Consider the following 13,791-nt stretch of genomic DNA (forward strand, 5'->3'; position numbering starts at 1 on the left):
TCTGTTTCCAGATGGATTGTACTGGGGCTGCTCCTGCAGAAGCATTTATTGCAGGGGTGATGGATGGGCTACCATGTTTTTCTTGTTAAATCTCTTATGTCTAACTTGCTTTTCATTTGTTTTTCTCTTTCAGTTGTTTGAGCTTCTGAATTTCTTGGCAGAAAACTTCATCTTCTCCTACATGGGACTTGCACTGTTCACCTTCCAGAACCATGTCTTTAACCCTACCTTTGTGGTGGGGGCTTTTGTATCCTTTGGAGCCCATTTTAGAAAAGAACAACCCACCCATTTGTGGTTTACACTCCAGTGTGTGGTTTTGTTTTGTTTTGTTTTGTTTTTTTTTTTCAGTCAGCCTAGCTTTATTTTGCAGAGGGGATGTCTGCAGTGTAGTTGTGCCTTTGCTGGTTATTTTAAGAATCATAGAATTGTCAGGGTTGGAAGAGACCTCAAGGATCAGCCAGTTCCAACCCCCCCTGCCATGGGCAGGGACACCTCACACTACAGCAGGTTGCTCACAGCCACATCCAGTCTGGCCTTAAAAACCTCCAGGGATGAGGCTTCCACCACCTCCCTGGGCAACCTGTTCCAGTGTCTCACCACCCTCATGGGGAAGAACTTCTTCCTAACATCCAATCTGAATCTACCCATTTCTATTTTTGCTCCATTCCCCCCACTCCCATCTCTCCCTGACATCCTAAAAAGTCCCTCCCCAGCTTTCTTGTAGCCCCCTTCAGATACTGAAAGGCCACAAGAAGATCTCCCTGGAGCCTTCTCTTCTCAACCCCAACTCTCTCAGCCTGTCCTCATAGCAGAGGAGTTCCAGCCCTCTGCTGATCCTCGTGGCCTTCCTCTGGACATGTTCCAGCAAGTCCATATCCTTCTGTAAGAAGACAGAGAAGATTCTTTTCCCAGCTTTTCTGTTCTTTTTGCTTCCCCCTCTCTCATCTCCTTTCATGGATATCCCAATCAGCTGCTGCAGAGGCTGGGTGTTTGATGTGAAGGTGGTGCTGAAGCCCCAGGCCTTGTTCATCATGTGGCAGTGTGGCACCAGGAGTGGCTTTGCAAGCAAATGGGGACTGCTTGGTGTAGCTATTTGTTTGTTCTTTTCTCTGCTGTTCCCTTTGTTAGACCCTGAGAAAAGCTGGTTTGGAGGTATTTTTTTTGTCAAGTAGCCCAACTAAAGCTACAGTAGGTGCCTCTGAATGATGTCATGAGAAAGGATTTCCCCTTCTGCATGCTGATGCTAATGGACACAGGCTATGTCCCAGAAAGACAAGGATTTGGGAGGAATTTTCTTCCTATGACACAGGAGCCAGTTCAGATGTGCAGAATCATTTTCACCCTTTGCTCTGAAGCAGGTTTCTGCTGATGAAGCTGGGGAGGGACTCTTTAGGGTGTCAGGGAGTGATAGGACTGGGGGGGATGAATCCAAGCTAGAGGAGGGGAGATGTAGATTAGATGTTAGGAAGAAGTTCTCAACCATGAGGGTGGTGAGACACTGGCAGAGGTTGCCCAGGGAGGTGGTGAAAGCCTCATCCCTGGAGGTTTTTGCAGCCAGGCTGGATGTGGCTGTGAGCAACCTGCTGTAGTGTGAGGTGTCCCTGCCCATGGCAGGGGGGTTGGAACTGGCTGATCCTTGAGGTCCCTTCCAACCCTGCCAATTCTGTCATAAATAAAACATTGTTGTCTTTGCCATGCTGGGCCATGGGTTTGCAGCAGGAGCTACTGAGTCTCCCTGCTGAGATCTGCAGGGCTGCAGTGGGGTGTAGGGAAGGAAGTGCAGGGAAATGCCAACTGGGTGGTTAGATGGCAGTTTTGTGCTGTGCCTCTCGAGTAGGAAGGGGCTAAACTGACTGATGAAATAGATCATTCAGGAGAGAGAGAGAGAGATCATGAAACCCATCTCTTATGCAAATTCAGGGTGTTCAGGAATGAACATAAAAGCTGGAAGCCTTTCCCATATCATTCAGGGCTGCACTGAATACTGTCTCCAAGATAATTTTTCCCATCTGGGTGCTGGTATTAAAAAGCCACAGCTTCCAAGATAAAAGCACTCTGAAGGGGCTGGTGATTCTTGTATCTTGCAGGCTATGAAAACAGGGAAAGTATTTGGTTTATTTTTACTTCTTTTTTTTTTTTTGTCCCCCTCTCAACTGCTGCTGCTTTCATTTTGCTGAATAATCTTTGGGAATGGGACTTGGCTTAAAGCTTCCAGCCCAGCTGTGAAGTGTGGTGTGCTGGGGAGTTGTCAGAAGGGTTGTGATAAACTTGAGCTTCACAGAGGGTATTTCTTGGGGTGGAAAATGGACCCAGTAGGGGAGAAGACAGAGTGGGAAGTGGTGGTTCTCTCTTCTCCTTCATCTAACATGCCCTCTTACCATCTCCCTTGTTTATTTGTGCTTGGCTCTCTGTGCTGCTCCTGAATTGCACTGTGCTCTGCTTCAGTGGGGCGGCAGCAGGTTCTTTCCTCCCTGCTGTAGCATTCAGAGCTGGGTTACTGCCTTTGCATCCAGAGGAGCAGAGTTCCTGAGGCTCCTCAGCCTTTCCATCAGGCAGCAGAAGCTGGCTCTGTGCAGAGGCGGGATGCAATGGGAGGAACAAAGCTGGTGAAGGGTCTAGAGGATAAGTCTTACGAAGAGTGGCCTTGGGCCCTCAAATGCAAACTCTAAAAGAGGCTTTTTATCAAAAATGACTTTATGAAATCCATTTTAGTCTGCAGAGGAGAAGACTGAGAGGGGATCTGGTCAATGTCTATCAATATCTGAGGCTGGGTGTCAGGAAGGAAGGGACTGGGACAGTCTCCGCTCAGTTGCACCCTGTGATAGGACAAGGGGCAATGGATGGAAACTCCAGCACAGGAGGTTCCACCTCAACATGAGGAAGAACTTCTTCACTATAAGGGTCACAGAGCACTGGAACAAGCTGCCCAGAGAGGTTGTGGAGTCTCCTTCTCTGGAGACTTTCCAGCCCCATCTGGATGCATTCCTGTGGGACCTGTGCTGGATTCTCTGGTCCTGCTCTGGCAGCGGGGCTGGACTGGAAGATCTCCAGAGGTCCCTTCCAGCCCCTAACATCCTCTGATCCTGTGAACTGGGGTTGTTCACTGTGGAGAAGAGGAGGCTGAGGGGAGGCCTCATTTCTCTCTACAACTCCCTGAAAGGAGGTTGGAGTGAAGTGGGGGTTGGTCTCTTATCCTGAGTATCAGGTGATAAAACAAGAGAAAATGGCCTGAAATTGTGCCAGGGGAGGGTTGGGTTGGATAGTAGGAAAAATGTCTTTAGGGAAAGAGTGGTCAGGGATTGGAAGAGGCTGCCCAGGGAGGTGGTGGAGTCCCCATCCCTGGAGGTGTTAAAGAAATGTGTGGCCATGGCACTTGGGGCCATGGTTTAGTGGCCATGGTGGTGTTGGGTTGAGGGTTGGACTGGATGATCTCAGAGGCCTTTCCATCCTTACTGATTGTATGGTTCTACAAAGAGGAAGAGCAATTTCCTTAATGAGTGCAAATACAGCTTGCTATCTTCCTAGGAAGAGCTGCCAATATTTACCCACTCTCATTTTTACTAAATTTGGGGAGAAGAAATAAGATTGGAACAAATTTGCAGCACATGATGATGTTTGCTGGTATGTTACTGCAACCTACCCTCCAGCCACCTGGCCCCAGCTGCACTTCCTGCCCCCTGGGCACCTGGAAGTGTTCAACTCTAAACCTCTTCCTGGCAGTGTCTGGAGAAGAGGCTGGGCAGGAAAGAGCTGCCTTAGGCTTACTGGTGTGGATGCCTTGGCTTTGAGGTGTAGGAGTGAGCTCCTCCTGCCTGAGTGCATGGAGTGGGGCAGGAGGAGCGTTTGCCTTTCTAGGCTGGGAAGGAGCAGTGATAGCCCCAACTTGGACAGCATTGACTGATGAATCATTTCTGTTAAAGCACTGTGGTCTCCTCCAGTGGTGGGTCTCTTGTCAGAGAAACAGGACCACATGTAGGGGAGTGTGAGGTAAACCCAGGGGAAGCCTGCAGTGGGGATGGCTGCTTGTGCCATGGGCTGACACAGCTGCTCAGCTGTATGAGATACAAGGCCAAGTGTGGAGCCTTGCATTTAGGTCACAACAACGCCATGAATGCTTCAGGCTTGGGGCAGTGGCTGGAAACTGCCTAGCAGAGAAAGCCCTGGGGGTGCTGGATGACAGCTGGGTGTTGACGGCAGGGTGAACATGAGCCACTGTGTGCCTAGGTGGCCGAGAGGCCAACAGCATCCCGGCCTGGATCAGCAATGGTATGGCCAGCAGGAGCAGGGCAGTGATTGTCCCCCTGGACTCAGCCCTGGGGAGGCCACACCTTCAGTCCTGGGTTCCATGTGGGGACCTCACTACAAGGACATTGAGGAGCTGGAGCAGGTCCAGAGAAGGGCAGTGAAGCTGGGGAAGAGTCTGGAGAGCAAGGCTGGGTGGGAGCAGCTGAGGGAACTGGGGAAGAGGAGGCTTGAGGGGAGACCTCATTGCTCTCTAGAACTCCTTGAAAGGAAGCTGGAGTGAAGTAGGAGTTGGTCTCTTCTCCCTAGAAACAAATGATAGGATGAGAGGAAATGTCCTCAACGTGCACCAGGAGAGGTTTAGGTTGGACACTGGAAGAATGTCTTTGCTGCAAGAGTGGTCAGGCATTGGCACAGGCTGCCCAGGGAGGAGGTGGAGGTGTTCAAGAAACCTGTCCATGGCACTTGGGACCATGGTTTAGTGGCCATGGTGGTGTTGGGTTGATGGTTGGCCTGGATACCCTGAGAGGTCTTTCCCAACTGGAATGATTCTCCCATCCCTTGGTTCCCCGGCAGGGCTGCGAGGAGCCATGGCCTTCGCCTTGGCCATCCGTGACACGGCCACCTACGCCAGGCAGATGATGTTCAGCACCACCCTGCTCATCGTCTTCTTCACGGTGTGGGTGTTTGGTGGGGGCACCACCGCCATGCTGTCCTGCCTGAACGTCCGGTGAGCGCGGCCCCCCATTCCCCCCGCCTTCCCATCCCCCCCGCCTCCCCATCCCCCCTTCCTCCCCATCCCCCCTTCCTCCCCATCCCCCCTTCCTCCCCATTCCCCCTTCCTCCCCATCCCCCCCGCCTCCCCATCCCCCCCGCCTCCCCATCCCCCCTGCCTTCCCATCCCGCCCAACCCCTCCTGCTCCTGTCTGGAGGTGCCCGGCGAGGTGGTGGAGTCACCATCCCTGGAGGAAGTGTGGGATAGAGAACAGAAAGTGAGATGGGTTAGGAACTGGTGACCAAATAGAGTCAAAGGGTGGTGGCCAATGGTGCCAGGTCCAGCTGGAGAGCTGTGACCTGTGGAGTCCCCCAGGGATCAGTGCTGGGTCTGGTCCTCTTCAGCGTCTTTATCAATGACATTGATGAGGGGACAGACAGACAGACAGAGTCTGCTCAGCAAGTGTGCTGAGGATACCAAACTTGGAGGCTTGGCTGAGACGCCTGAAGGCTGTGCAGCCATTCAGTGAGACCTGGACAGAGTGAGAGCTGGGCACAGAGGAACCAAATTAGGGTCAACAAGGACAAGTGCAGAGTCCTGCACCTGGGGAGGAAGAATAAACTGCAGCAGGACAGGTTGGGAGGGGATCTGCTGGAGAGCAGCCCCAAGGAGAAGGACCTGGGAGTGCTGGTGGATAACAAGTTCTGCATGGGACAGCAATGTGCCCTGGTGGGAGCCTGGGGTGCATTCAGAGGAGTGTGTCCAGCAGATCCAGGAAGGTTCTCCTACCCTCTGCTCTGCCCTGGTGAGACCTCACCTGGAATATTGCATCCAGTTCTGGGCTACCCAGTTTAAGAGGAACAGGGATCTGCTGGAGAGAGTCCAATGGAGAGCTACAGGATGATGAGGGGGCTGGAGCATTCTCTGGTGAGGAGAGGCTGAGAGCCCTGGGGCTGTTTAGTCTGGAGAAGAGAAGACTGAGAGGGGATCTAATAAATGTATATAAATATGAGGGGCTGGGTGTCAAGGGGCAGGGGACAAAGGCTCTGCTCACTTGCACCTTGTGATAGGGCAAGGGGCAATGGATATAAACTACAGCACAGGAGGTTCAACCTCAACATGAGGAGGAACTTCTTCACTGGGAGGGTCACAGAGCACTGGAACAGGCTGCCCAGAAAGGTGGTGGAGTCTCCTTGTCTGGAGACTTTCCAGACCCATCTGGATGTGTTCCTGTGTGACCTGTGCTGGATTCTATGGTCCTGCTCTGGCAGGGAAGTTGGACTCGATCTCCTGAAGTCCCTTCCAACCCCTAACATCCTGTGGTCCTATGATAATTTTAAGAAGCAAGAGGAGGATCAGGTTCTCCCCACCTGGCCCGTGGGGTGTACCTGCCTGGCACTGCCTGTGCTAACCCTGTGCTCGTTTTCCCCTCTGCAGGGTCGGTGTGGATGCAGATCAGGAGAACGTGGTGAGTGCTGTGCTTGCTGGCAGGGTGACCCTGTGAATGCCTCTCTGTGCTCTGCTCCCTTCCAGCTGGGGGAGGGTTTTCATCTCCTCTGGTGAAAGCTTTGGCAGTCAGTGGGAGTCGTGGCTTCTCTGTGCCCTCTGTGGTCACAATGAGGCTTGCTTTTGTTCCCTGGGGAAGATGCAGCTCTGGGCTGTTGAGTCAGCTGCAGCAGCTTCAGCCTGTCCCTTGCTGAGTCTGACATAAATACCAAAATGGGCATGACCTAGAGGCTTTCTGCCCCATCCCAGTGCCCAGGGCAGCACAGATGTGCCATTTACTGCCCCATTTCAGGTACCATCTTCCATCCTGTTTTAACCCACAGATGCCTTCAACTTCTCCATTGCCCCCTTGTTTCCTGGGGGTAGTTATTTAGCAGCCCATGCACCATTGCCCATGCTGAGATAAATGCTGGAGCTCTGCTGCATCAGGAGTTTCCCTGTCCAATAGCCCCAGGCTGCCTCACTCATGCCTCTGCAGCCCAGTCATGCTGTGGCTCCACTTGATTTCAGTGTGGGTTCTGCACTTTGGAGCTTCATTTCATTCAGAGCCCTTTATTGAGCTGCTCACCTCCTGGAGAGAAAGCCTCACATGCTCAATGCAACCCAGAGCCATAAATCTGAAAACCAAATGCATAACTGTGTTCACAGTCACCTCCAAACAGTCCTATTTCCCTCTCCCAATTTTAAAGAAGACAGGAGTCCCCATAACAGCTGATTAGTGGCAAACAAAAAGCTCAGGTGAGATCTGATGGAGGGTCAGATGTCCGTCACTGTTAAATGTGATGTCTGGATGCAGCAGCAGGCTCTGAGGCACTTTAAACCTGGAAGCTTCTAGCAGAGAAGTGATTATGCTGTGCTTTGGTACCACCTCCATAAGGCTGTTGTATGCTGCTGGAGGCAGAGTGTGGTGCTGGAAGGACCTTCAGCTTCTCATGGTGTGAGTGTCCTTGTGCTTGCTGCAATCCAGAAAATTGTGGAGGAGCAGAGGGAAGGTGTGTGTCCTCTTAAGGTCCCGTGGGGATAACCTGGTGCCCCATGGGGGCTCTTGGCCCTAATCCAGGTTGTGGCAGGTTGCTCTGATACCCAATGCAGGTTGTGGCAGGTTACTCTGCAGCCCCAATCCAGGTTGGGGCAGGTTGCCCTGCTGCCCTAATCCAGCTTGGGGCAGGTTGCTCTGCAGCCCCACTGCAGGTTGGGGCAGATTGCTCTGCAGCCCCACTGCAGGTTGGGGCAGGTTGCTCTGCAGCCCCACTGCAGGTTGGGGCAGGTTGCTCTGCAGCCCCACTGCAGGTTGGGGCAGGTCGCTCTGCAGCCCCACTGCAGGTTGGGGCAGGTCGCTCTGCAGCCCCACTGCAGGTTGGGGCAGGTTGCTCTGCTGCTGTTTAATGTTTTTCTCTCCCCCAGGGCGTCCCTGAGAGCGAGAGGAGGAGCACGAAGGCAGAGAGCGCCTGGCTCTTCCGCATGTGGTACAACTTTGATCACAAGTATCTTTGAGTGGCAGCTGGTGCCACAGCCTGTCTGCAGCTCCACCCACCCAGGGTGGCTCCTCATGTGGCAGAGGAGCCAGTTTGCTTTCCAGTCACACTGCTGAGTTTGGGTTTGCACATCTTCATGTCTGTGGCTATAGGAAATTGCCATTTTCACTTGCCGTGAACTGGGAATGCAGCAGTAGCTCAGCTCAAAGCTGGGCTCTCCAAGGCTGGTAGCCAAGGGGTTCCTTGCTTCTGGTGGTGGGAAGCCCAGGGGTTCCTTGATTCTGGTGGTGGGAAGCCCAGGGGTTCCTTGATTCTGGTGGTAGGAAGCCCAAGGGTTCCTTGATTTTGGTGGTGGGAAGCCCAGGGATTCCTTGATTCTGGTGATAGGAAGCCCAGGGATTCCTTGATTCTGGTGGTAGGAAGCCCAAGGGTTCCTTGATTCTGGTGGTAGGAAGCCCCAGGGGTTCCTTGATTCTGGTGGTGGGAAGCCCAGGGATTCCTTGATTCTGGTGATAGGAAGCCCAGGGGTTCCTTATTTCTGGTGGTGGGAAGCCCAAGGGTTCCTTGATTTTGGTGGTGGGAAGCCCAGGGATTCCTTGATTCTGGTGGTAGGAAGCCCAAGGGTTCCTTGATTTTGGTGGTGGGAAGCCCAGGGGTTCCTCGATTCTGATGGGAGGTCAGGGGATCATCTAATTTGAAGCCCTCTTACTAGATGTGTGCCTCTCCTCCCATGCAAGTGCTTTGCCATGAATTAGTGGAAGAGCACTTGCCAGCATGGGAGGCACAGGATGATGGGCCAAGTGATATTACTAGGCCTTTGCTTACTGGGACTGTGTCCTGGTTCACTCATCTCCCACTCTTTGGTTCCATTGCTCATCCCTATGATTTTCGTGCTTCCAGGGATTTGTGTTTCTTTCCTTTCTGTGTTTTCCTCAAGACACTGAGTCCCTCACTGCTGCCTCTGCATCCCACCCCTTCCTTGTCTGACCAGCATCACCCTGTTCCCCTTTCTTCCTTAACCCTCTCTGCAGCTATCTAAAGCCCCTGTTGACACACAGTGGCCCTCCTCTGACGACCACCCTCCCAGGGTGCTGTGGACCTATTGCCCGGTGCCTGACAAGTCCACAGGCATATGAAGTGAGTCCATCAGTGACCTTTCTGTCATGGTATTGGAGGAGTTTGAAATGTTTACAGAATCACAGTGTAGCAGGGGTTGGAAGGGACCTCTGGAGATCATGAAGGCCCAACCCCACTTCTAAGGCAGGGCTACCCAGTGCAGGTTGCACAGGAACATGTCCAGGTGGGGTTGGAATCTCTCCAGAGAAGGAGACTCCACAACTTTCCTGGGCAGCCTGGCCAGGGCTCTGGTACTCTTGTAGGAAAAAGGTTCTCTTAAGTTCCAGCAAAACCTCCTGGGTTCTAGATTGTGCTTCTAGATGGAGCTATCTCTCCATAGCTTTTGGATGCTGCTGTGTGACATCCAGCTGGGAGCCTGGGGGGAGATCAGATACTGGGGCTGAGGGATGAGCTAACTCCTATGAGCTTTTCCAGCTGAATGTTTGGTCATGAAGAGATTCGTGGTAGTTCCTCAGAGACTGCCTCAATGAAGCTGTGCTGCCAAGCTGGGCACACAATTTCCCCATCACCTGCTTTCCTCCAGCCTTGCAGCTGAGCCAGTCCTGCACCCCCTTCAGCTGCATCACTGAGCCAAAAACACTGCAGCATCTAAACTGAGGCTGATTTTGTCCTGAAATGGTAAAGAGCCCTTGATAGAGCAGCTCAGATGGACAAGGAAATGATGAGTAGCTTTGGAGAGCCCATATGTAGCAACCTCTTCCAGTGGCTTCAGAGCCTGTGTGCAGATGTGCTCTTCAAGGAGCTGGGTTTGCTGGTCAGGTATGGCCTGCCATAGCTCTGCAGGTGGCTGATGCCAGCACAGCTCTGCAGCAGGAGCCTGTGCTGTGGTAGCTCTCCATGGCAGGGGTTTTTTGCCCTGTCTGCAAGGTATCACCATCAGTTCCATGCACAAACCAGAGATGGCTTTGACCAGCAGGATGAGTGTCCTCCTCTGCTCTGATCTTGTGAGACCTCATCTGGAGTACTGCATCCAATTTTGGTGCCCCCAACACAAGAAGGATGTGGAACCATTGGACTGGGCCCAGAGGAGGCCATGAAGATGATAGAGGGCTGGAGAACCTCCCCTGTGGGGACAGGCTGAGAGAGTTGGGGCTGTTCAGCCTGGAGAAGAGAAGGCTCTGAGGAGACCTTAGAGCAGCCTTCCAGTAGCTGAAGGAGGCTGCAGGGGAGCTGGGGAGGCACTGCAAGGACTTGTAGTGACAGGGCAAGGGACAATGGTTTTGAGCTGGAAGAGAGGAGATTGAGACTGGAGATTAGGAAGAAATTCTTCGTAGTGAGGGTGGGGAGACACTGGACCAGGTTGCCCAGGGAGGCTGTGGATGCCTCCTCCCTGGAGGTGTTCCAGGCCAGGTTGGATGAGGCCTTGAGCAACCTGGGCTGGTGGGAGGTGTCCCTGCCCATGACAAGGGGTTGGAATTAGATGATCTTTTGAGGTCCCTTCCAACCCAACCCATTCTCTGATGGGTCAGTGATGTGATTCCTCTGGTCCATGGGTATGTCAGGCCAGTTAGAGCCACTCAAAATTGCATTCCCCATGTAGCAGAAGAAAGAAGAGCCAAGAGAGACCCTTTAGGCAGCCTGCAAAGAAGTTAGAGTGTTAGGTGAGTGTCGTGAGCTCAGAGATGTGTGTGTGGCACATCAGGTTACAGCTGTGGTGCAGGAGAGTGTGAGCTGGTGCCTCTGCTCCTCAGGAGCTCCTCAGGAAGTGTCCAATGGGGTGTTGTGGTTTAAGTTTTCCCAGAGCCCAGAATGGAACAGATTTAGGTTGCCTCCCCTCTCCCCTTTTCCCAGTAGGGAAAGTAAAATTAGGCAGGAGGAGGAGAGAGAGGTAAATCTACAAAAGAACAGCCTTGAATCGATTTGGAAGTAAAAAGGTAAGTTTAACAAAATATAAAAGGCATTTGAGGAGAAGGAAGGTTGCAAAGGTGTAAGGAAAAAAGGTAAATAAAAATATGTACTGTGCTGGTTTGAGGCCAGCCAGGACATCTCTTGCCCTGAAAGGGACAAAAGAATGACACACGCAAATGGATTGGAGAGTGATGGAAAAGTTTAAATGGAAAAGCGAATTGGTGAAGCTACAGAAAACTACAAACTACAAAGCATAGTGGAAAAGAACATCCTAAAGCATACAGAACCCCCTCACAGAAATCCCAAAACTTTCCCAGTCCTCCCTTCCTCCCACCTGAGGGTCTACCCAATCCCTCAGGGCTCTTCCTTCCCCCCCTCCCACTGCTAGGCAAGTCTCAGGCTGGCCAGGTCTGAGACTGCCCACCCCCCCTCCATTCTCCTCCTGGCATTAGGCCTAGACAGGCCTAAGAGGCCTTGAGGATACTCCCCCGGCATTACCCGATAAGAGAGGACATCTCCCATGGGAGCAGAGAGGGAAGAAAGAGAAAGAGAATGACTCTGCAGATGGCCTTATAGGGTGCAGGATTTATGGGTAGAAATACGCCATTTCCTGTATCCACCCCTGTGGGTGGGCACCCAGGACACCAGAGGTGTGTCTCATGTAGCAGTGGCAGGGGGCACCCAGCCTAAACTGCCACATGTACAAAGCCAGACACAGCTGGGAAAGGATTCTCTGGTTGTAGGATGGATTCTCTGTAGATGCAAGGTGGATTCTCTTTAGATGCAGTTCCCTTAGAGTCTGGAACAGAGTGGAACAGGCTTCGCTACGTGGTTAACAGCTAACAGCAGGAGGATGTCAGCAAGCTGAGGGGCAGGAGGAAAGAGGGAGGCAGAGTAGTGTCATGGACAGGACGTGGGAATGGAACAGACTTTGACCCTGGGAGGGGGCCAGGTCTCTCTGCCCACCTGGGTCAGGTTTCTTTGCCCACCCCAGGCTAGGTTCTTTCCACCCCCTGCTGGGCTGGGCTTAACCTTGCGCCTGACGCTTTCCTCCCGCCCATTGCCTAGAATCAGGAGCAGCTGAAGGACGATGACTCCGACCTGATCCTGAACGACGGCGACATCAGCCTGACCTACGGGGATTCCACCGGCGGCACCGACTCGGCCGCGCCGGGCGGCACGTCGCGGCGCCTGGCGGGGAACAGCTCCTCCGAGGATGCCCTGGACCGGGAGCTGGCGTTTGGGGACCATGAACTCGTAATCCGGGGGACGCGCCTGGTCCTGCCCATGGACGATTCGGAGCCGCCCTCCAGCATCCTGGACAACGCCAGGCACGGTCCAGCCTAAAGGCCTTGCCTCGCCGCTCAGTGTTTGCATCTATGATCCAGAAGTATGTGCTACCTAAAGTCTAATGCATGTCTCCCCAAAATGTCTAAAAGCTGTATCAATTATTATTTATATGGTGTCAGAAGAATCTCAATATTCTCTGCCCAGGCACTTGTAAAAGAACAAGCTGCGAAGTTTTTCAGTTACCAGACCGTTGTCGACTGCAGTGTGTGGGGTGGAATCGTTTTTAGCTTAAAGAGTCTTTTTGGACACAGTGAGCTGCTTTTTAAATGTGTGATTTGCTGAAGGCTTGAGTTACCAGCAGGCTTAAGTAAAGGAGATGATTCCCCTGGTCGTCCTTGCAGCCTGGGAGAGGAGGGTAGGAGCGGTAGAAATGGCTTCCTGTTCGGATGAGGATTGTATTCCTTGCTTTGGGTTTGTTTACTTTTGATTTTTTTTGGATAGCCACGTTTGAATTAGCAGCAAAAGATCTGCCTGCCAGGCCCTCTCACCAGGCAGTGGCCAGTGATAAACTCCTTCACTCTGTGGGAAGCTGAGCCAGGAGCTGGAGACTTTCTGCTTTTCAGTGACCCTCTTGCCCCAAGCCTGGCTGACGGCAGGCACTGGCCAAAGCTGAGGGCCAGCACTGCGCCTGTCTGGCTGCTGGGATGGGAGCAGGAGGAAGGGATGGTTTCTATCTGGAGCCATGTTCAGGAGAAGGAGGTGATCCCACAGTAGCTACACCAGGTATGCAGAGGTTTTAGGGCCGAGTCCATCTCTTCCCAGCTTCTCTAGAAGCAGCCCTCAAACCCTCAATTTGGCAACCGAAATCCTGGCTTCGGGAAGTGCCTGCGTCCCTCTGTGAGCCAGTCTCAGCTGCTGCGCTCACAGGCGCTGCTGTGGAGCCCAGCCAACCTCCAACACAAAGCTTTAGAGCCTCAGCTTGACACGGTACCTCCAGCCCTCTCCAGAGAGAGGGATTGAGCATCTGGGTGGGGGGAGACTTGAGGAGGAGTTGTCTGTCCGTCCGTCCCTCCTCCTGTACGGTCAAAAGGTCATTGCACTTTGATTAATAACTCCTTAGCATGCTGTGTGTCTGCAAACCCCCTCCCACCCCTCTCTCATCCCTCTTACCATTTAAGGAGAAACGTTTGCAAGGTGATGATTTTGGTTTATGTTATTTTTGTTTTCTGTAATTTTATTTTTGATTTTCCTTTTAATTTTTTTTTCTTCTTCTTTTCCAAGGAAGAGCACAGAACAATTAGCAATTTTTTCCCCCCCTGCTAGTCTGAAAGGATTTACTCTGTAGTTACAGGAATGGTTAAAGGTGCAGTGAAATTGTTAACCTTGACATCCTTCTGGGGTTTGTTTGTTTGTTTGTTTTTCTTCTTTTTTGGCCTGAAAAAGGGGAGAATGAGGGGAGGGAATCACAGGATTTTACTGTTTGTAGTTCTGATGTCTGTTTTAGCTGCAGTTTTGCTATCCAAACCTTTCAGGGTTCCCTGTGGGCTACAGTCCTGTCCTGGGGGGGTTAACCCTCTC

The 13,791-nt window shown here is 52.4% G+C and overlaps 1 protein-coding gene across 1 annotated transcript in view; it reads left to right on the plus strand.

Moving 5' to 3' along the window:
* The window catches only part of SLC9A6 (solute carrier family 9 member A6), a 32,834-nt gene extending 20,564 nt beyond the window's left edge, over positions 1-12,270 (plus strand). Inside the window, exons 10-16 of the mRNA XM_054388407.1 lie at positions 134-247; positions 3,510-3,621; positions 4,819-4,972; positions 6,395-6,425; positions 7,868-7,947; positions 8,970-9,075; positions 11,992-12,270. Coding sequence (XP_054244382.1) covers positions 134-247; positions 3,510-3,621; positions 4,819-4,972; positions 6,395-6,425; positions 7,868-7,947; positions 8,970-9,075; positions 11,992-12,270 — 876 coding nt within the window. The remainder of the gene's footprint in view (positions 1-133; positions 248-3,509; positions 3,622-4,818; positions 4,973-6,394; positions 6,426-7,867; positions 7,948-8,969; positions 9,076-11,991) is intronic.
* The last annotated feature ends 1,521 nt before the right edge of the window (positions 12,271-13,791 follow it).

Source organism: Indicator indicator, chromosome 17, assembly GCF_027791375.1.
Source record: "Indicator indicator isolate 239-I01 chromosome 17, UM_Iind_1.1, whole genome shotgun sequence".
Classification (NCBI taxonomy): Eukaryota; Metazoa; Chordata; class Aves; order Piciformes; family Indicatoridae; genus Indicator; species Indicator indicator.